Source organism: Ruditapes philippinarum, unplaced genomic scaffold, assembly GCF_026571515.1.
Source record: "Ruditapes philippinarum isolate M1 unplaced genomic scaffold, ASM2657151v2 ctg458_1_1_1_1, whole genome shotgun sequence".
In the NCBI taxonomy this organism is placed as follows: domain Eukaryota; kingdom Metazoa; phylum Mollusca; class Bivalvia; order Venerida; family Veneridae; genus Ruditapes; species Ruditapes philippinarum.
This window is the reverse complement of record NW_026857740.1, coordinates 111,327-134,454: the sequence shown is the minus strand read 5'-3', so window position 1 is coordinate 134,454 and position 23,128 is coordinate 111,327. Positions and strand designations below refer to the sequence as shown.

At 33.2% G+C, this 23,128-nt stretch overlaps 3 protein-coding genes across 4 annotated transcripts; 1 reads left to right on the top strand and 2 right to left on the bottom strand.

The window, feature by feature from the left end:
* Positions 1–791: 791 nt before the first annotated feature.
* Positions 792–4,164, top strand: LOC132750799 (RING finger protein nhl-1-like). Its single transcript, XM_060740838.1, has 3 exons — positions 792–975; positions 1,731–2,383; positions 2,898–4,164. Exons 1-3 carry the CDS (start codon positions 857–859, stop codon positions 2,984–2,986), a joined length of 861 nt encoding a protein of 286 aa, XP_060596821.1. The 5' UTR covers positions 792–856; the 3' UTR covers positions 2,987–4,164.
* A 1,891-nt stretch (positions 4,165–6,055) lies between these two features.
* Positions 6,056–10,589, bottom strand: LOC132750798 (carbohydrate sulfotransferase 1-like). Of its 2 annotated transcripts, none has more exons than XM_060740836.1 (4): positions 10,247–10,589; positions 8,811–8,910; positions 7,482–7,686; positions 6,056–6,877 (listed from the first exon to the last, which is right to left on the bottom strand). In XM_060740836.1, exons 2-4 carry the CDS (start codon positions 8,908–8,910, stop codon positions 6,100–6,102), a joined length of 1,083 nt encoding a protein of 360 aa, XP_060596819.1. In that variant the 5' UTR covers positions 10,247–10,589; the 3' UTR covers positions 6,056–6,099. The 2 variants fall into 2 exon arrangements, with proteins under 2 accessions (XP_060596819.1, XP_060596820.1); XM_060740837.1 differs by having other exon boundaries at positions 7,482–7,683.
* Positions 10,590–18,588: 7,999 nt separating this feature from the next.
* On the bottom strand, positions 18,589–22,731 carry LOC132750797 (prepro-gonadotropin-releasing hormone-like protein). The gene is made up of 4 exons (XM_060740835.1): positions 22,616–22,731; positions 21,061–21,253; positions 20,270–20,335; positions 18,589–19,078 (listed from the first exon to the last, which is right to left on the bottom strand). The coding sequence occupies exons 2-4, from the start codon at positions 21,244–21,246 to the stop codon at positions 19,031–19,033; spliced, it is 300 nt and encodes a 99-aa protein (XP_060596818.1). The 5' UTR covers positions 21,247–21,253; positions 22,616–22,731; the 3' UTR covers positions 18,589–19,030.
* Between the last annotated feature and the right edge of the window lie 397 nt (positions 22,732–23,128).

Below are 23,128 nucleotides of genomic sequence, written 5' to 3'. Positions count from 1 at the left end.
CGTGGATGCACAGGCTGGTCTGGATCCATGCTGGTCGCAAACTCACTATGTTGGTTTTGTTGTGACGCGGCTCAAATAAAGATGCACAGACTGCATTTTTTGTAAGTTGCGAAAAGTAAAGCGTAAGCAGAAAAAAATCCACGTTGAATAGTGTTCGCAATTTCTTGGATTGTCTTCTTTGTAAGAAGGAAATTGTTACAAATGATGGTCGTCTGTCTAATGCTAAAGTCATTTTGATTGTTAAAAGCGACAATTAGAGTTTATCTTAGAATCTTTTTTATGGGCGGAAACGTCTAGAGTCATTTGTCTGGATTGTCAATTTTACAGTAATTACAAAATAACTGTTACAGTGAGAGTACTGCTGATGACGTAAGACTTGCTACATGTAACTGCTCATGTTGCGTTGAAACTGTTTACTGTTACTAGTATTGCCCGGTCAGTGTAAATACATTTTGAACTTTATAGTGAATTTTAACTTACTTGATCCGCAGAGGACCATGACAGTAATAATTCTGTTATTTACACAGACCTTACAAATAACATAAGTTAGCCTAAATTAAATTTGTCGTAGAAAATGTTATTTATAAATGTGAGTTATTTATCATGCAATCTTTTATTTATCAACATTCTTGTCATAACATAGTGTTTAAATATTTGTTTAAATTTATATAAATGATATAACTGTACGCCCACTTGTATCATAACAATCACTTGTTAACGTCACAGTGATAACTGATTTTCGTCACAGTGATAAGATAACAAGTTTTAGGTGTATAATTATCAATTTATTATCTCCAAGTTGATAAGTTGGTAATATATTAAAGTTAACATACTTACAATTAATCCAGTGACAGAAATGGATTTAACCGAGTTATTAAAATGTCCAGTGTGCACTGGGATGGTCAATGAACCAAAACAACTCCCTTGCCAACATAGCTTATGTTGGAGGCCGTGTTTAGAAAGATTATTGCAAAGGTAAGAGATGATTACCAAACTTGTCATTTCATTCAATAACACGTTTGGAATTAAAAAACAATCTTTTGAAACAACAATAAGATTTAATAGTGGTATAAAAAATATTCTATTTTAGTGTCAGCAGGCAGTTCAATTTTACCGTACTTTCACTTAAGTTTTCGTTTTCTATAAGTAGTTAAAGAAACAAGTATTGTTGCGTACATGTATAAAGTGAAACGCCGCCCTAGCATATCCCGCCTCTCAAAAAATCCTTAGGGGCACCAATCAACACATGGACAAAATAGCCATTATAAAAAATAAAGGCTTTGATTTACGAATCTAATCCGTACAACTATCTGAATGGTGATCATGTCTTCTTATTTGATTTTGAAAAAAATATGTTTACAGTATTCCAGTCTTTCCCTAGCACAAAAGATCAAACCTTGAAGAATTATTAAAAAAATAAATCATAGTTTGTTACAATGCATGTTTACCTTCGTATGGTTAGACACTGATCTTCAGTAATGAAAATAAAATCATATTGAAGACGGTCCACAATTATAATGAAAGTTTTCAACCAGTAATAAATAACGGCATTTGGTAAATTTAACATGCTTACTTCTGATGTTTAGATAAAACATACACTTTCATTTAACAAACTATTAAATTCATAAAGAATTAGGATCATCCGACACTTAAGTACAAGTTTATGGTGTCATTAAGCTATACAAATAGACCCTTTTTATAATCTTCTTATTCTTTTTTCTTTATTAAAGATCCAGAAGCTGTGTTTTGAAATGTCCTGTTTGCGAAGCGGACCATGCGTTTTCACAGATAAACGCAAATACGTTTCCAAATAGTTTTCTTTTGAAAAATCTTCTTGACCTCTACAAAAACCACCATGATACGGTTTCGTCGGTACGAAATGCAACTCAGGTATTATCGAGAGACGGACATAATGGATCAGGGCAAGGGATGTCAAGTGCGGAAACGCCAGATTCATTCAAAAAGCAGAAATGTGAGGAGTGCCGATCGATTGGTCAAAAGCGCGAAATATGCCTACATTGTGCCAAAAAGATCTGCCAGCAATGCCATTTGAAACACATACGACTTGTACGAACTGCTGTGCATGACTATTACCACAGCATACTATTGATAATGAGTGAGTTAAAGGAGAAGCAAGACGAAAGTCGTCATAGAATTGATAATAATCCTAATATAGCCCAACTTTTTCAAACGTTTCAACAGATGGAGCACGATATGACTGGATATGTTGAATGGGTTAGGTCGATGAACGATGACAATGATGAAAACAACTTGATCTTTTTATTGTTTCAAAGTGAAGCTCACATGCAAGCCCTGGCTGAGCTACGTATGCATCCTGTGCTATATAGAGATGATCAACTCTCTATCAACCGTGAAGATAGAGGTAATTTTTATTTTTTTATTTAATTTAGACGCAAGAAAATTAATTAAAACGATAAATAATAATAATTCTAATAATAATAATAACAATGATGATGATAATGATAAACAATTATAATGATGATAATAAAAATAGCTTGTAATAGATGCTTGGCATAGAGTGATTTCTAAGATAGAAATAATTATTATTATTAGTATTATTATTAGTATTATTAAATATATTTAATATGTTAATTAATGCCTCAGGGCGAAAAGTGAAAATAACATTGAAGCAATGCAGGCTCGGGTTCTTACTGCGTCTTTACAATTCTGCAGATCTGACGAACAAAAAATAACAAACAAAACAAATAATAATTATAACAAAAAAAAAAATAAGCAGATGCATTTTCACGGCTTCAAGACATAATCATAAAGGAATACATATTGTTTTCCTATAAAGTAAATCTAATAACGTATTTCTGTTCAATCTTATTCATGTTAGTTTTTTCTAAGCTAATTTGCTCTTCTTTTTTTTCTAGCTGCTGGTTTTATACGTCAAAATGGTGCCTGGATAGGTCTTTTTGGGGCAGTTTTGATTTTTGCACATTTGGTCTTTAAAGCAAATTGAGCCTCAGAAATATACACGAGTTATCCTTTGAAGAAAAGACAAAACTGTATCCCTTATTGTTTAGTGAACAGTGTTAATAATATAAGATACAATATTTAGTGTTGGCAAATTTTCACATATTTGAATGATTATTCCAATGATATATGCTTACAAATATGAAATCAGTGCCGCATATTGTTCTATAATGCATAAATTAGTGTCTATGTTGTTACTTTACCTGCGCATGTCATTAAGTTAGTAAATGGACACCTTATAAAGCCATATCTGATTTTAATATATTGTAACTCTAAACATAGTCCGTTATTTCATCTTTCGTTTAAAAAATTCAAGAAAATCTCTCATCTGATTAAAAAATATGTACATTGGCGTATAAGTCAAAGCAAAACTACACGTTTAGCTATTATCAGTTTCCTGTTTGTATTGTAGTAGAAATAAATTACTCCTGTGTCGTTTTCTTCGATAAGCGAGGTAACTCGTAAGGGTAAGATGTTGTACAGTCAGTTCCGTATACAGGACTTTGTATTTTGCTTTGCGTAGTTGTCGACCTTAGACCTTTTTACACTATTTGTAATAAAATACCAGCGAAGGCTGCATTTTGGAAATTTTAAAGCCAGGCAACCGTTCAGTTTGATATTGATTTCCATAAAAGCATCATTAAGAATGCTGGACACAAATTAATATTTTACTTAATCAGTTAACAGTTAATTAACCTTTATCAAATATATATCATCAATATATTATTTATCAATGCATAATTCATATGAAATATATTCATTTTCCTTTCAGTATATTTACTTTTTATTCTCCACATCAACTTTAGTAATAGCTATAGTACCCCTTTTAATAATATTTTGATATTCAATATGACGGACATAAAGCTGCAGTCTCAGTAACATCGATCCCGGCGGAGCCCCGGTAGACGTCCGGGGTGATCCGGGAAGAACCGGGGTACGACCAACCAGGGCATTCGGAACTGCCTCGGCTATTATCTATAATAACCTCGGAAACAATACGGACTGAAAGTAGTTCTACCACGTGGTTTCAGATGTAAACAGAAACAGAGATAATGTAAAATGAATGTATATATTTGACATCCAAAAGAAAAGAAATGTCTGTTTCGGTACTCTTATGCTTGAAAATATGTCTGACAACAATTTGTAACGCTGGTGTTCAATTTTTTAACAAATCCGACTAAATGTCAACAGGTTGGTTTTTTGTACTTTCGGTTTCTACAAGCATAATAATAAATATATAAATAATGTATTGTTTGCTTTTGTACCTATGAATTCACTCATTTTAGGTGGACTTTTACTACATACAGCATTAAATTACTATGTGTTTACATGTTTAGTTTCTTAGCGTAGGTTAGACCGAAATACCGCATCCGTTCTGTGTATTCATACTATTGTGTTCGCGGTCTTTATCCGAAGACTGGCGGAAAGGACCGAGTAGTTGCGATTGCCAACCAGGGTACATTCGTAATTCTGGCGGCAAAGTCCGAGATGATCCGGAAACATCCGGCATTCTTCTCAGGATATTTAATATATCTTTTATATTTTATATATATTCTATATCTTTGGGGTGGTCCGGGGTGATCCGGGAAGGTATAGCTTTGCCGGCTCCATCCTTAACTCTGCCGGGAACGACCGGAGTTACACTGGTGAAGCACCGTAGCACAAATCGGGGATGATCCTGGTATGATAAAGAGCTACGGTAGAGCCCCAGTGAATGCCGGCAGTGCCCCGAAGGATGACGATGGAGCTACGGTTGATCCCGGTAGAGCCCCGACAAAGCCCGGTGCATTTCAAAAGAATCACGGCAATTTGCGATGATTGCACTTGTTTGTATTAAAACCTTTCCCCATTTCCCTTTTGTCCAGTCTTACCTTACCCTTACCCTACGGTGGCCTTACCTTACCCTACGGTGGCAGCTGCGCGAAATGATATGACTGTTCTGTGTAGTAAATGGAAATTATGTATTAACGTCATCAGTTTTGATCGTTTCAATCCACCGGGGCTCTACCGGAATCGTCCTGGTCTCTGCCGGGGCTCTGCCTTGATCGACCGGGGCTCTGCATGGGTCAGCCGGGGCTCTGCCGGCCCCTTCTTGGAACGACCAAGGAAGCACGGGCATGAACCGTAGCTTACCCTGGGCTCTGAATGGTCCCGGGGGTATCCTGGGTGTTAGTTGGAAATCACCCTAGTGCTGCCGGGGTAAATGTGAGCGTAACAATCATTTTACCCGAATCATCCCAGTAACTTACCGGGTGGTGCTGGGCTCTGCCGGGAGTAAATGAGACCGAAGCTTAAGATAAAATGGTAAAAGATTAAAATACTTTCAGGAAGACATCTGAATCATTGTACTTCAATGAATACTCAAATGTCAAGTGAAGTGGTTTGTCGAATACAATTTTCAAAGTGCTTGCAACTCGTTTCGTTTAATACATCATTGTCAAGTTAGGAGATAACCGTGAGAAGATAATATTATGTTAAATGTTTGTTGTTGTTGTCGTCTTGTTTTAGACAATGAATACAGATCGCCTGATAAGTAGCAAATACAGCTATAAAGTCATTTCTAACTGCTAGTATAAGAAAACCCCTCTTACGAATGAATGACGCCTTTAGATGCTCCCTTATTTTTTAATGGACGGTTCCAAATACAATACAGGCAAATCTATTACAAAATATAACATGAACTAATTAAACTTCTTGCGTTTGAATATTTCTGCATGCTCTTTGTGATCTAAAACAAATCTATTGGAACGGTGATCGCTGATAATGATGATGATGATGATGACAATGATGATATGAATTTGTTGATGTTGTTGTTGTTGTTGTTGTTGTTGTTGATGATGATGATGATGATGATGATAATGATGGCAATGCTGTTTTTTAATACTTTTAATGCCGTTAAGAAATTGAATAAACATAAAAATACTGTATTCCATCGCTTTTCTTTTGACAGATCGTTTTTTTTGTTATGAATTGATATTGGAAAGTCACTGCGCATTTAGTCAGTTTTTTTCACTCTTCACTTTGTTCCAAATGTTTATTTTTTATTTTGTTGTTGTTTTTTTCTGTCTACCTCACCCGCCCTCTTTATTTCTTGTCCTTTTACTTCATCGGTTTTATGAAATGGTAATAGGATAATGCTTTCATCGCAAATTTACACATAGCTTGAGCTGTATCTAGCAATTCGTCACTGATTTTAGTTCGCCATTTGTCAATCATTTCGGATGAATTCGGTCTAACTGTATCTAAAGTATAAGTAGCGTTATTTCCAGACATTGTGATATTGACTATATATTTCGTAATGGAGTCTGTATATTTCAAATTTAAAAAGCGATACAGCTCTTTTGTTTTTGATAGAGGATTAAGTGCTATATCTTCATATTTAATTTGATATATTCTACCTGGAAATAATTTAGTAAATATTTCGAACGTTAATAAGTCATCTTCTAAACTAGAACATACAAATCTCGTGCAGCCAGCGAGACCCCCGTGTTTAACTGTGGAACATTCTCCGAATCTGCGCTGTGACGTCAAGATTGCGCGCGGATCTCTTACCAAATGTACAATTTTCATGTTTGGAAATTCTTCCATTAGAGTTTTAAACCAAATTAACGGTGTTCGAATAGTTTTGAGTACTCTATATTTTGAATCCATGCACAATTTCTGTAAGTAATTCGTACACGGCATTGCATTATCTTTGACAAGTGTGTATGTTGTATTATCCAAACACTTTAATAATAATTTCGTTTTATGGCCGTGCTTGAAAAATCCAACATGGTAACGGTACGGCTCGGACAGAATATATTCCATATCGCACGTGAACCATGCACGATATAAACCGTCAACCTCTTCTTTTATATCCATTAATGGGCGTTCCGCTCTGAAATGTTTGAATAAAATGAGCGAATTAGTAAGATGTTGTTAAAAGTACTACAAAAACAGTACGGACATATCAGTCAAATACATGTATATATCCTGTATATCCACGAAATAACTGACATGTCGCCTATGTGCTTCCGTAAAATGTTACATAAGTCTAACAACTTTTAAAGTCTATGCATATGTATCAAATTGCACAAAGTCGATTCTTATCTGTAATTCATCAATATTTGCTCTAAAATTTCAAAGCATATGTGCATTAAGGAAGATATATACTTCCTTTAAGTGAATCTGCATCTAGCAAGGGAGGTGATAATGACGTATTAGTAACTATTTAATTGATTATCATATTTGATTATCAATGAAACTATTAGAATTAATATATTACGTACAGTGAACAAACAAGACGAGTTTTGCAGTCAATACTGTCTAGAACCGTTTAAGACAATTGGTCTTCTAAGAAAGGCAAATATTGTTATAAATAACAATAACTGAAGGACATTTACTGGTAACAGTTAACAGAATGTTTTGTAACCATGTAAAACCTTTCACAACAGATAGTAATATACATAGATATTATCAGAAAAAAAATCTACAAAACTTACACAAATCTTGTTTTGGGGAACTGGATTTCTTTTTCCTTTTGATACCCTCTTATGATATCGTGAAGTGGTTCAAAGACGTAAAATGTATCCGGATTTTGCTGAATAAGATTCCCTGTTAAAGTGGATCCACTGCGCATGTATGCAACAACAACAACCGGTGCAAAGTTTGATTGTTTCATTTCCCCGGAAATCAGCTCGTCTGCTGCTTAACGATTGAAAATTGACTTGTTTTTATATATGTATGATATGATAAAGTGTATACATATTTCATTCCGAACAAAGAATATTTGATTTAATCTTTAAAGTAAACGGGATTAAATCTGAAGAGAAAATCTTACATAATTATAATTGCTGTTTCTAATTATATGCGGATGTAGCAAGGAATGAGCTACACTCTTGCAAACTGTAGCGAAGTACAATTATTTTTGTGTGTTTGTTTGTTTATTCACTGTCGCATTCGGTTGCCTTTATTCTAAAGCACTTGCAAAAATAAGGTTATATGTTTTCAGGCTATTGCATAAGATAGTTATTGCCCAGTTTCAAGGGCGATATACAGTTTTACATGCCCGGTGAACAGCACCGACACACGGGACCTCGGGTTACTTGTCCAGCGCGTTATGTGTATAATTAGCACATTTTCCATAAAAGTATTTCAAATTTTGATGAAAAAATAAAAATGAATCATGAGATATTCTTATCAAATATTGCTTGAAAAAAAAAATGATACAGTTCTAAATGATTCAGTATGAACAATTATATTCTGTTTTAGAACAATCATTATATGAGCCGCGTCACGACAAAGCCAACATAGTGCGTTTGCGACCAGCATGGATCCAGACCAGCCTACGCACCCGCGCAGTCTGATCAGGATCCATGCTGTTCGCTTACCAACTCTATTACAAGTAGAGAAATTGATAGCGAACAGCATGGATCCTGATCAGACTGCGCTGGTCTCGATCCATGCTGGTCGCAAACCCATTATGTTGGTTTTGTCGTGACGCGGCTCATATATGAATATAATTATGTAATATCGGATGATGTATCTCACACTTGCCAACAACTTTCATTCCAAACAAAGTTTTATAGCTTTCTGCCCAATCCAAAAATATACTTGTAAATATTGTTCACTTGTTAAATGTTTCGTTGAATAAATATGTTAAAACCAACAACATTCATAATTATATATTATTTCATGGTTTGCTGTTATGACTTATTCAAAAAAATATAATCAGTATAAAATTATTAATTATTTATTGTTTTACAAACCTTCATTTATGGCACAAGAAACTAAGAAACAAAGGTTGACATATCACATTCTATTTTACTTACCGGAACCCCTCTGGTAAGACCCGTACCACGTGACAAAACCAAAGGTGGTGTAGCAGACGACAAGAAATGCCAGAAGTCTGACATAAGCGCGCCTACGCATCTGTAATAAAACAAACATTTAATCAGTTTTGTTGAAAGTAAGTTGTAAATCCATGCAACAAAAAGTTAAATTTTACAATTTAGTTTTACCCATACATACATGTAGTACTATTTATATATTCTTTCCATTTAGATAAGAAAGGAAATATGTTATATATCAAATTCATATTTATAACGCATATCAAATGGTCTTAAAGATGAACGGTAGCTAAAATTGTAACATTTTAATTAAACAGAGCAAACCCTAATTATTGATTAATCAGAATCATATTCTGAGGTTTGGATCGTAATATCCGTGCCGAGGGTAACCGCCCATTTGGCGATAACGAGGCTTGACGACTTGACGCCCATAGACAGGTACCCGACAGACGAACATTCCGTTCTGAACCACAAACTTATGTATGTCAGATATTTTTTTTTTGCATATTTTACCATATTCTGTTATAATTATCAATAAAAGGGCATAGTACTGTTTAAATGCTTAAATTAATTGATCTTTTTTTAATGTGTAAATTGATAGCTATTAATTAATTTAGTGAATATCTTTTTTTATTTATAAGATTTTTGATTTAATTAACTATTAACTTATTAATTTTTCCATTTAATTGTTTGTTTCTAATTTACTAAATTATTTATTTATTTATTTATTTATTTATTAAATTTATTAATTAATTAATTAATTAATTTTTATTTATTTATTCCCATTTATTCAATAATCCTTTTAATTTATTTCTAATCATATGAAGCTATTTGATGTCACTGTCTCAATGCCGAGTACATTCGCATCTGACGTATTTGACAACATACTAACGGAGATAGTGTCTGGGGGAATGCTGCATTTAATCAGACTTTAGACGATGTGTTTACTGATTTGAAACTCAATTAAAACACACACCTTCACGTTGTATTTACTCATACAAAATATAACCGGGAAGTAATCTTTTTATGCGTTTACGTATTTGAATCTTATGTATAGGTATTAATATATGTATACTCGTACATTGTTGTATAACCATTGATTTGTTGAACCACTTGCAGAAAAGTAATTATTTAAATTTAAAAGCATATTATAAATTCGGAATAACCGAGGCCACGTTCTATACGTATTGATACTTGTATCGCGTTTATCTTGTTACATATATGTGAATTATAAGATCATCTTTTAAACTGTACTATATAACTAATTAGTGCATACTAATTTCTTGCGCACAATGTATATTCTTTGAGACCTAAGAATAAACCAAATAACCGTAACTGATTCCTTAACAAAATAATTGTAAAATTAATTTATTTCTTGAAAATTTAAAGTTAGATAGAAAATAAACAACAGTACTAACCACTATTTGTATATCCCGATAGCCTTTGCCGATTATATTTCCAATTTTTACCTGATGTTATATGAAGGCAAATAAAATCTTAAATGAAATATAAATCGAGAAGATACGTATGTATATTCGATATACTTTTCATGCATAACCACTCATTTAAATGTACTGCATGTCATAAAACAATTTACTATTTTAGATACATGCACACGTTTATTGAAATTTAAAAAAAATAAACCCCACAACCACCCTATTCCTTGCTTCAACACCCTGTATTCAAATTGTTATAAATCTATTGAGATTTTATTTGAACATTTTTCCACTATAAAGAAGTTTAGAGCCTACTCTGGTGTCATTCTCCTCATACAAATATAACGAAACTGAATATATTTCATGTATGATCAATGGGATGTGAAGAGGGGTGTACTTCTAAATCGAATACTGTGAGGCGGTTTAACATATTCAATGTTTAATGCATTTTACAGCTTTGTGAAAATACATTTAATGAAAATCTATTAATAAACCGGATCTCGTTCGTTCAGATAAACTGATACGGTCGGCTATAATTGTGGAGGTAAAAAATAGATTTTTTTTCAAGCATGATTAGTGTACAAGTACTTGCATATATGAATTTCTTAAAGATGATTATATTGCAACATGTTTTGTTTACAAAAATAAATGAATAAATAAAAAAGGAATAGATAAAATATGCCGGGATTTTTTCCCTTCTGCAACAGACAGTAAAGTTAGTTTTTAGTCTGTAAACAGGTTAAAGTGAATCGGTCCATGACTATGTTAATAGTATTTTTAGCATCATATGTTACATCAAAACACTTGATAATGATATATGGATGTAATCACAGGATGGGGGACGACACATGCTTTGACGTAGAAAAAATACTAGCTTTTGCACTTTAAAAAAAAAACCTTTTAAAATGTAAATTTATGAATAAAATTCCCCCCTATAAAATATTAACACATATATTGTAGAGAAGGGGTGTACTCGAAAGGAGAATGATATCTGTCATATGTTGCGGTTCAGATAGGAATATCCGTCCCGAGGAGAACTGCCCATTTGGCGGTTACGAGGCTTGCATGGGTGGGATCCCGAGGGACGGATATTCTGATCCGAACCGCAAACATACGTCAGGTATTTTTCTTGCATATTATACCATATTCCATTATATTTTAAACTCTTTACCTTAATAAAACAAGTTTCGATGGAATTTATGTCTTTACATCAGCAACTATTTTCTTACAACAGCGCTTGAAATAACAACTGCAACTTCATTCATAACGGTAAAATTACGTCATCTTAAGCATGCCATTGTACAGCAAGCGACTCATCTGGCACCCCCATACCAGACGAAATTTTCGGCATGGGTAAAACTAATGAAAACGCCAGTCTGATATGCAAGAATAGAAATAAAATAGTTTATACATGTTTACACTGTCTTACGCCTTCGAAGCATACAATCTTCTTGTGGTACGTAGTTTTAAGTAATTCGTAATTTTTCAGTTTTCTTTAATTGTAAAAGTAGATTTTTATATTTTATGTGTGTATTCTCTTGCTCGTGTTTGTGAATGAAATTCTGAAAACCCGTGCAACAATTCAGTACCATATATGAAAAAATACACATTGTCCGCCGTTACCGCGAAGAACTATTCACGTCAACAGCTTAAGTTTTTTCAAATTTCTATGTCACTAGAAGTTTAGTCAATGTCACTTGCCTACCAATAATCGAAATTTTAATGACTTGTACAGTGTGCATTGTTGTATTAGTAAGAGTCGACAAAAAGCCAAAATCACGCTCAAAACGGTGGTCAAGCCATAACTTTCATGAATTATCTTGTAAAGTTAGTAATTTTATGGGAGGGATTAAGAATAATGTACATTGTATTCGCAGCCGTTTACGGCTTTTTCCTATTTTATTAGTTAAGTTGTCAATAAATGAACTGTTTGCGCAAATCGTACGTTATTTTCTCATTCGGCGTTACTGGTACTGGATATACACGATGATAATGTCCCACAATGTAACAATGACCTTTCGTAAGAATGTAGGCTTCATTTTGTAATCTTTGATGACGTTAGTATACCCCGTGCCGTTTTCGGGCTAGGTCATATGTTAATATGGTATGGTAGTATTGATTTGACTGAATATTTAATTTTTTTGATAACATGTTTGCATGTTTACGTGATTAAACTAGATGTTTACGTTGCCCTACTTTATACATTTTATATTACATGTAATTGTTGGACCGGTTTGCTCTGATTTGCAAAAGTGGAATTGCATATATTAGTTTACCAATAAAATTATTTTATGGTTAAAACTCTAATCATATACATTGCATAACGCCATACATATATACAAAGGTTATACGAGTAGATTCGGATATTAACCAAAGAAAAATATATCATAAAAGATGGGTTTTGTAAAATAATATTGCTGTTAGAATCTACTGAACGGTGTTCAGTTTTAATAATCGTGATGTAACCATTTTAACACTTGCTCGCGATGCACGATGCTCCGATGGTGAAAACGAGATGGAACGATGATGAAAGTACGATGACAAGATGATGAAATCGCAGACAGATTGAATATAAAACACAAAGTCACTATGATAATAAATCATCTTTATTATATGATCTAAATATAGCTACAATGTCATTGGTCCAAACAGTAGTTAACAGAACTTTTAATAAAATCATATTCATTGGATGTAGTATCATATTAACGGGCTGAATTGGATTTTCTAAAAAATAGATTGAGACTCATATTCAAAGATCATACACCGTAGACTGACAATTAAAAAAATAATTATTGCTTTTTGATCTTTATGGCACATTTCTCAAGTAAAATATCATTTACTTAACTATTATATATAAATGCCTCACCGCAATGATGAGTAAAAACTTGAATTATTTTTGTATGAGCAGCGTTCGCGTACTTGTTGCACGCCTAACACGTGCGTCGTTTTCTCCTGCGCTTCAACGAGGCAAATTTTTTACATGTATATAAGGATGTACTTGTTTGTGATTTTCTTTATTTCTAAGCCTATTCATATAATAAAACAATTATTGACTACTGAGCCATTGAATATGATGTGATATTCACCGGCAGAAAGTCATATTGACCTCGTCATCTGCCGGTGAATATCACATCATATTCAATGGCTCACAAGTCAATAAGTGTATATTAGATAATTTACTGTGTGTCTTTTTATGATTTCCTTCTTTCAGTTTTTATATAATAACGCCTCGACTGTAATTCGCCATTTTGTCCTTTCCCTTTCCCCTTGTTTCCCTGCTGGACTCAATGCCAGTAACTCTGTGATGCTGGTTTCTGTGGGGAGGGCGCGTATATTACACGCCAGCCTTCTTTGTTAATCTTAATCGTCCATGTTTGGTTTTCAATTATACTTTTTTACATTTCCTTTTCTGATCTTAACTGATAATCAAATGGGTTGTATTCGTGCAGAATTAGCCTTTGAGCACAGAAAAAGCTCCCTGAAATGGAATTTAAGACATATAAGTTTCTGTAAATTGTTTATTGTTTGTTTGTTTGTTTGTTTGTTTGTTTTTAACAGCTAGTATGTCAAGGTAACAAAAAATGATTTCACACAAGAACTAAACAGTCTCCTCTAAAAACTTTAGACCACACGGTAGAGAAACAAATTGTCAGGGAATTTCCCGCCAATCTTGTAGCAGTTTATGCCATGTGGAAAAAGAACTGGTTAGAAAGTACTCTTTATAAAGTTTACCATTTGACACCATTCACTTTATGTGGGCCGTAATTAATTACTTATATATGTACTTATATTATGTTACCTTTACCGAATTAAATACTCCTGCATTCAATTAAAATTTTACTGATGTCAAAGCCACACATATTCACTCGAATAACCTAATAACCAGATAACCTATATACGAAAATACCCTCCTGCTATTGATATATTTTTATTGGAGCTTGAATATAGAACACACCGTATGAGATGACGCGGTCCATTTGAATTGACAAGATTTTTGAGAGTGTGCGTTATAGATTTTCTATTTTTCAAAAGGCACACTCAGTTAATTTTATCACGTCGTACGTGCAAATAAGCGATGTTTTTTTAAAGTTTATTTGCACCACAAAAAGCGGACAAATATATTATTCTTTAAAGTTACTATATGTTTTGCCAGTAGACAGTCTACAAGAATGTTGGTGCCTGTAGTACTACCTTAATTGCGTAACAAAGAACGTCTTGTTTGGTAAAGATTTTTAAAGGACAGCTAAAGTTTTTACTTTTCAAATTCATAGGAAACATCAGTAATTGTTTCTTATATCCATGATCGTAATTTTAATTGTCTTCCATAAGCGCCAGTATGTTAAAAGGCAAAGCTCTATCGTTCGTGGTATTTTCGACTTTTACAATCATTTACCGCTATTTTGTGCTGTGAAAAGGAATTATTATCATCAAAATTATTGTGAGTGTTAATATATACTTGTAACCATAGATATAAACGGGTGTACATGTGTAGTTGCAAAACTGAGATATGTTTTTCTTTCCCTTAACTGGTTTGTATATTTTAGAGCTGTTCGCAAAGATCAGACAGATATTATTTTCTCTGAGAAAAAAGCCCTTTAATCTTGAATCAATATTGGTAACAGTTTACAATCCGCGTCTAACATTGGATGTCTTTTGTAAATCTTTTCGTTTTTTCTGCGGCAGCGAAAACAACTTGGAAAAAAAAACTGCCTAATCATCAATAATTAAAATGTAGCTAACAATTTATTTATTTCTATTACAAAAAGAAAACAATATGCCATTGCGATAAAACTGTTATAGTAGATAAAACTCGTTAGTTACGAGGATATAACACTGGCTGGGCGACATCTCGGGATGTTTCTGCAAAAAATTGTCTCGCCATTTTTTTGTAGAAACATCCCTTGGTGTCGTCCCAGCCAGTGTTATATCCTCGTAACTAACTCGTTTCATGTACTATAACTATTACGTAAACTAAACCAAACAAACCCGAAATATCACATAACAAATTGGTACTGAAATTGTCACTTTCACGAGGGGCATATTTTAATTAGTGACAACAACTCAATTTTACCATGATTTGCACATGAAAATACATGTTTACTATACCGTTGGAAAGATTAATGATTTTTCTAACCAAGCAGTCTATTTTCGCACGATTTGCACGTGCGTTACAATTTGAGCCAGTCATTCATTTTAAATACATGTTGTTTTGTAAACCGGTTGTAAGCATTGTGTCGGAGAAGAGCAAATAGATTATTGCAAAATTCATGGATTATTGGGTAAATGTGCGTAAGAAATTACTCCATGATAATGCACCTGGGTACGGGTCTGCTTTGGTCCAAGCTTATTTAGAGGGGCAGAGCATGAGGTTTTGCTACATCCCGCTTATAGTCCTGACCTCTCTCCTTGTGACTTTTGGCTAAATCCATACATGGAATCTTGGTCTCGAGGTGGTCGGTTCGATGCCCGTAGTGCCGTCGGAAGCGCTCTCTACCAGTGTATAAACTCGTATATTACCAAAAAGAACAGTTAAAAAAATGCTTTTACGAAATGAGCCGTGTCATGACAAAACCATGCTGTTATCCATGCTGTTCGCTATCAGTTTCTCTACTTGTAAAAGGGTTTGTAAGCGAACAGCATGGATCCTGATCAGACTGCGCGGATGCGCAGGCTGGTCTGGATCCATGCTGGTCGCAAACGCATTATGCTGGTTTTGTCGTGACTCGGCTCGAATGTATTCTTAAGCTGAAAAGGTATGAAGAGATCCATTGTGAATGTCTTCAAAGGCTCTATTAATCATCTTCACAGGCATGACTTGTTTATAAAAACACTTAAAAATGCATATTTTTATTAGTGGCAATGGCTCGCGTTAAATTAAATGTCATTAATTCTACCACCCTTAAACATTGACAACCATCTGGCAATTGTACGATTTTCTTCATAACTTAGATCCGTTTTTATTTCTGACTCGCATTTACTCAGTAACCCACAAATATTGCAATAATTTCTTTACTCCTCTCTCAAAATCACAATGCAACTCAGCCATGTACAAATCCACATGTACTTAAATGACCTGCAAATATTTTATTGCACGTGCAAATCGTGTGACTGTTGGTTAGAAAAATCAAATATCTTTTGAACGGTATATATTATACATATACTTTCACGTGCAGATCATGGTTAAGTTGAGTTGTTACCACTAATTAAAATATGCCCTTCGTTAAAACATTTAGATTTTGACCTTAGTTACGTTCAAAATATTAAACACCTGTAAAAATTGCCGGTATACTAAGATATTAGTAATTATAATTGCTATTTGTATACCTTTTAAAAGTGTCAAAGATAATATTATATATTTCGTAATTTTTGCTACTATACGCCCGTCCTTATCAACTATTTACATGTATGAATAGCATTCATAAGCAAGTATACTCACTTAAGTTTGGATATCGTTCTCGCTTTTGGTCCTTTGCTGTTTGCATTAAGATTTCACTTCAATGTTTGGTGTTCGTGATATCCCTTTACTTTTTTGTTATTTAATTCAGCAACGTCTTTTTTAAGAAATCTCATCAGGTAAAAGCTGGCATTTCTTGTCGTGATTTTCTTTTCTTCTTGCTCCTTATTAAAAACTTGTTGCAAATGCCATTCAGATCTCTGGTATGTAGTTTTAAAACTAATCATACAATTATTAGTATTTATATGACATAGGAAGTTTGGCAAATATCAAAGGAATATTGAAACAATTTAGTTTAAAATGTGTTATACTTATTCGGTCTAAACAGTTTTATCATCTGTATCGAATAAACAAGGTTACTAATATACTAATAATGCCTTAAAGATAAGAATTAAAATGAGCAGCGAAACACGAGGCTTTCGGATTTATACGAGGGGACGTAACCCCCCCCCCCCCCCACCGCCATTCCCTCATCGAGTATTTATCAGAATGTCGAGTGTTTTGATGTTTTTTTCTCTTTTGTATTACAGGCACAAATACAAACACTGTCCCTGAGGTCACAATATGACCACCACCCCCACCCCCACACACACGCGCACAAAAAAAAGAAAAAGTAAGCAATGACCGAGCATCTTATCTCATTTCTATCGTTATCCCTTTCTCTGTTGTTACGTTAAGTAAATCTCGGAAAAAACAAATGATCCAATGTATGAGCATGCACTGTGCATGTATATGTAAACGACTTACCTTAATACATGTACATTTTCAACAGAATGGTCCCTAAACTATGATACACCCATTAATGACGCTTTGGTCATTATTTCGAAATTAAAACACTTAGAAATATGTAAAAATAAGTTAAGGTTTGAAGTTTTCGAAAATGAAGGAACTCGCCTGGATCAGATAAAATCAAATAGCGAATGTAAGATTGTTATAGAAAGATTTAAAGTTTTTGAAATCAAGTGTCTCATCTTGTAAATTATGAGAGTTTTTCAGGCAACACCATGTATTGTCGGAGGGTAAGCGAAGGAGAGGAGGGAGACTTGACTTGGTCGGAATTACAGTTCGAATTGAGTTCTAAATAATATATCTGAGATCTTCGACACGTTTGAAAATAACAATATGTATATCGTTTCATTTAAAAGAGGAAGTGTTGTGCATCTTAGTCTCATTTTCTTACTAGTTTTTCCTTGCTTGATCAGTGTCTTCTCCATACATTGTTTTATGGCAGGTTAAACTTATTGTGATTAGCTCACTGTTAATTGCTAGCTTCTCACATACGATGTTTTCCGCATCTTGGCGTTGTCTATTCAGTCTTTATGCATTTTAGCTAGAGATTCTCTTCTCATTTTTTTCATCTCATCATATCTATCAGTTTATATTTAGATATACTTTTGTGACGTATTGTTATTTCTTGTGGTAATTGCCATTTATGACTATTGGATATCTGATCATTAAAGTTACGGCCTTATTCCACTGAAATTGTCTTGGTTATTATAATATCAAAATCACTAGAAGCTGCTGGCACAGTACTCGCATAAACATTAGGCCACAGTATAAGTGTAGGAAAGTAAAAGAGTACATGACAGTAGGTTCTGATGTATTTCAGAAGATAAAATAAAAGGTAGACTATTTTAGAAATAATTATTTATACCAGCTTAAGATCCATCAAACGTTTATTTTGTATAAAGGGAGGCAACTACTTACACGGTAATTAAACTTGATAAACATCAATATACAATGTATACATCACTCTTGAAACTAAATTTATACAATAAATAAATGAAATATCAGATTCCAGTTTGCAGACTATTGAATAAAATACAAAGTAAAATATTTTTCACAATTTTATTATATTGCGTTGCAGTGAGCGAACTACATGCTGAGTTAAACAATGTATAATTTTTCTGAAGACAAGTGTCAAGCGCATAACAAATGTATCAAACATACATAACAGTATATATTAAAGTCTACACGCATTGAACAAGACCTACCCGTGACTTTCTCGGTGTCACTTCGTTTCAATTATTATATTTGTAATACACCTCTTCTTGTGTGATATTTTAAATGATGTTGAATGTATTTCAGCTTTCGGATCCTATAAAAATGGTCAAAATGTCAACAACGGAGGTTTGCCTAAAATATTACATTTTGTGGAATTTATACAACCGTCAACCGTTGTGGGTCCAGCTTAATACGACTGGTTAAATAACATTTAATATTAGTTATTGTTGTTGTTGTTTCTGTTGGTGGTTGTTGTTGTATTCCTTTAACGGCCGACACATACAAAACATTCTTTATACACCATGTCTTTATAATTTGTCGTCAAGTGGAACGTCGTAAGCTATGTTCTTCTTCAACTGAAAGTACAAAAATAATGAATGTCTATATTCCATATGCCCTGTTCATAAGAATACCCTTCTTAGATATAGAAAGGTATTAAAATTATAAAACTCAAGTTTACTTTAATTTAAAGATTTTAAAGCATCGTATGACTTGATAATATGTACTGGTCTAGCACAACTGGTGCAGACCCAAGGCAAGTCCAAAGACATACCTTTCTTAAACAGTTATTTGCAAGCGAAAGTATTGAATAATTCAATTTAAATAGTATAAGCTTAAAGTGACATAATGTCCATACAAGAGCATAAAGTGACTGAACAAGTGAAAGGATGTATAAGTTTACACTTTGCCATAATTTATTTTCAATTGTATAATTTACTTCGCATGAACAATAAATAACTCACATGGGACAGGAAAATGTCTGTAAATATACTTTGAAATTGACCTTCAAATCTTAAAAAGAGTGGAACATTCTTTTTGTATCTAGGGCAGATTTGTATTCACTCTAAATATTTTCCAGCATCAACTGGCCAATCACCATTATTACAGTCAATCTTGTGAACTATATAGTAAGTTAAGCTCAACTATGAGCATAATACCACTTTAATGAATAAATTTATCTCTAGACTAGAAAAAGGCAATTGATAATGACTAATGCGACATTAATCTGCAGTGCTTCTTGGAAAGGAGCCAGAAGAGGACATTTGTAATGTACTAAGCTTTGAGACCAAGTCTTGCAAAAGGCGACAGCTTGTTCCTATATAAGGTCCCTAACGTATAGCTGCTATTCGTCTAAATTCGATTTAATTGATAAAAGGCCAACACAGGACGCCATTTACAACAACAAGTTTTAGATGGAGAAATGCAATGTTTTGATGGTGTAGAGTTATTACGTGAATGTTCTACAAAACTTTCAATTTCTTATTTCACTTACAGAATATGTAGTTATAGAAAATAATTCGTATCATCAGATTGATTTGAAGCGTCATTCCTTTCAAAATTAAAATATTCACTGTACTAGGCATTAATTGCTGAGTTTATAATTTCACTATTTTATTCAAACTGCACCGTCTTGTACGAGAAAAACATACATACAACATACGCGAAGAATGTGTTAACTAATTGCTTACAAATGATAAAAGATATTCTGTCGTTTCAATTTGCATGGTATTTAATTTTGCGATTTTTTTTATCAAAACCATACTTACTAAAGTCCTAAGTGTTCGGGATCCTGCAATGCAGCTTGTTTCGGACAAGACCCGTTGTATTTCTTCCTGCAAATCAATATAAAAAGACCAGATATTTAGTAGTTTCCAACTGTGGGATAGTTTGTATTTAAATGAAATATGTTCAATTACATTTGGTGCACCAACATCAGGACGATGGTGTTACTTAAGTTGAACAGCTGATATAAGATAAATTACTTTCAATTCAGATAAATTACTTCTGATATAATAAGGTATATCATTTTTTTCCAAAAAAAAACATTAACAAGGAGATCTCTTCACGTACAGATAGGCATCGAATTATCCTTTCTAAACTATTTTATTTTCGCAATTTTATTCAAACAGAGTAAAACATATATATAACATACAAGTAATATTTTGTATAAAATGGTATAAACCTATATGTTATGCAATATTTATAAAATCTATCAACAGTAACATTACAAATGTATATTGTTTTCATATTGCAATGGTTAATTCTCGAACGAGATGTGACATAGAAAATCTTTTTATTCAAAATATACGAATATTGTAATAAACAGAAAATAATGTCCCGGAACAAAATAGTATTCTGTTAATTTAAGTAGGGTGTTATCCGTTTAGCAATGGTTGTGTGCATGCGCCATTCGCCTGTAAGGCAATTTACTACCATATTACTTAAATAGCAGCATCTTGAAATAATTCTGACTGCCATTTGTTAACATATTTAAGGCCACAATGCAGTTGTAATTTCCATCCTTGGTTTATTTCTGTGATTTGGTTACAATAATTACCTCAATTAATTTAAATACTAATGTTTGGACTTCCGGTCTAAAATGGCACATTGCTGGTTCTTGCATTGATCGTTTTCCTGGATTCCATCCGTTGCTAAAATGATAACTTTGACCTTGAACCCCGGCCATCTCTATTGTTACCATAGCAACCAGTGTTGTCACGATTATTGCAATAAAGGTTTTCATTGTTACTCTGCAAAAACACGTGTTAGTATCATAAGGCAAGTATTTTTACCCATTTAACAATTTGAATTAAATGCATGATTTGTTTTATTAGAACTAGCAATTATCATAAACATAAATTTTACTTAAATGACATAATGCTCATTTTCTTATTGTTAAGGTAAGCTTAAATGACTATATATTTCGAATGATTGACCGTTATAACAGGGAGGCCAACTGTTCAAAAAATGTTCAAGATAAAAAAATAACTCGGCTTAGAATATAAAAAGACTGCTCCGCTTTTTTATATAAATTGAACTTTATAGGTAAATTTCCATAGATATGAACAAAATTTCCTTCGGCCAAGTTAGTCATTTATCCTTCATGCCTATTAAATTATAAAAAAAAATATAAAAACAAATTATGGCGAAATGTAAACTTAATTTGACGTTCATCTGTTCACTGACCATTTACCGATGGATGGACACAATGTCACTTTAACGCATTTACAGCTAAAATTCCCTCGAAATAGTCATGACAAAGTGTGAAAAATCTACCACATAAAATTGTTTAAGTCTTTTATTAAATCATTGCTGCTGATGAAGACATTTCGGTACAATTATTAAAGATTTAAATGCTACTGGGATAGCTGCGTCTCATACTGTTAATGAATGTGAACAGTTACTTCTGTTTGTTATTTATTTAACAAATGTATCTCTGGTCATACAATTCAATTCAGTTCAAAGTATTTACCATTAGAATCAGGCCTCGCATTGATACTGGTAAAGCGCTTGTAATGACAGAATATGATTATAAATTATCAACAAGTCATAACCACAAACTTAACTTTTCAGACTTTCTCACACGCTGAGCAACTAACGGTGTAGGAAGTATTATACTGGAAGTCAAAATGAGAGATTTGCGAAGGAAAAAAAAGAGGAGTTTAAAGCAGTTCTGTTTCATAGACGTTATTTGAACAGCAGAAACGTCAATATTGTTCAGAATCTGACATGGTTCAATAAGAGCTTTCATGGAAATATGAACGTGACTTAATTATTGAACAATGTTTCTTATTATATAACCGCTACATTAAAAGCAATTAATTCAAATGTTTTACATTATATGATAATTAACGTTTGTTGCATGTAAATATTATATATTAAAGTCACCTTTTAAATATTATTTGTAATTCATATAAAAAGAAAGTTAGAAAAAAAGAAGGAAAAATCTTTATACTTCATGATTCAAAGTTGAAAAATTGTCAATAATTAATTCGTTGAAAAAATATAAGAGCATTTCACACATTTAAGACGTTTTAAAGCAAGTTTGATGACCAACTTACAATTTGCAGAAACGGCAATAATTTTCAAAAAGTCAGAAGAAAAATACTTACCCGTTCTATGGATAGTTCCCGAAGTATTCCAAGTGTTCTACAATCTGCAAAATGAGATGAATTCAATTTCGGCATTTTATATGGAATATGTAATAGCCATGGGGGAATGTGTGGGTATGTGCTAATGTCTGGACACCTGCCGTAACGTCCTGTACAAGGTACAGCTTGTAGATATTACTACATCATTTCCTTTTGTCTCCCGAGGACTGGCTTCACTCTGTTGAAATATCTGAATGGAGTTTCCTCTTAATCACGAGTTATTACTTATATTTTGATATAAGGAATGAATGAGAAATCGACACAATGTAATTGCTATTCTGCCGGTTGTATGGTACTAAATGTGTGAAATTGTTGCATGATAAAAATATTAAATGTCTGGTGAGGTGTTACTAGGAGCGGCCAAACATTACACGATGCCTTTTTTGAAATGATATACATGTACACAGTTGCAAAAGAAACTGTGTATTTGATTACATGAACTTGGGAATCTTTTATATTCATGTATTTTACTTT

Excerpts from the sequence above, each read along its gene's own strand:
- LOC132750797 (XM_060740835.1), bottom strand. The coding sequence starts at position 21,246 with ATGAAAACCTTTATTGCAATAATCGTGACAACACTGGTTGCTATGGTA. Across the intron at positions 20,336-21,060 it reads TAGTATTTAAATTAATTGAG|GAAGAAATACAACGGGTCTT; the intron begins GTAATTATTGTA and ends ATTGATTTGCAG. Across the intron at positions 19,079-20,269 it reads CCCGAACACTTAGGACTTTA|TTGAAGAAGAACATAGCTTA; the intron begins GTAAGTATGGTT and ends TTGTACTTTCAG.
- LOC132750798 (XM_060740836.1), bottom strand. The coding sequence starts at position 8,910 with ATGCGTAGGCGCGCTTATGTCAGACTTCTGGCATTTCTTGTCGTCTGC. Across the intron at positions 7,687-8,810 it reads GTCTTACCAGAGGGGTTCCG|CAGCAGACGAGCTGATTTCC; the intron begins GTAAGTAAAATA and ends TCAATCGTTAAG. Across the intron at positions 6,878-7,481 it reads TTCCCCAAAACAAGATTTGT|AGCGGAACGCCCATTAATGG; the intron begins GTAAGTTTTGTA and ends CAAACATTTCAG.
- LOC132750799 (XM_060740838.1), top strand. The coding sequence starts at position 857 with ATGGATTTAACCGAGTTATTAAAATGTCCAGTGTGCACTGGGATGGTC. Across the intron at positions 976-1,730 it reads TTAGAAAGATTATTGCAAAG|ATCCAGAAGCTGTGTTTTGA; the intron begins GTAAGAGATGAT and ends TCTTTATTAAAG. Across the intron at positions 2,384-2,897 it reads TATCAACCGTGAAGATAGAG|CTGCTGGTTTTATACGTCAA; the intron begins GTAATTTTTATT and ends TTTTTTTTCTAG.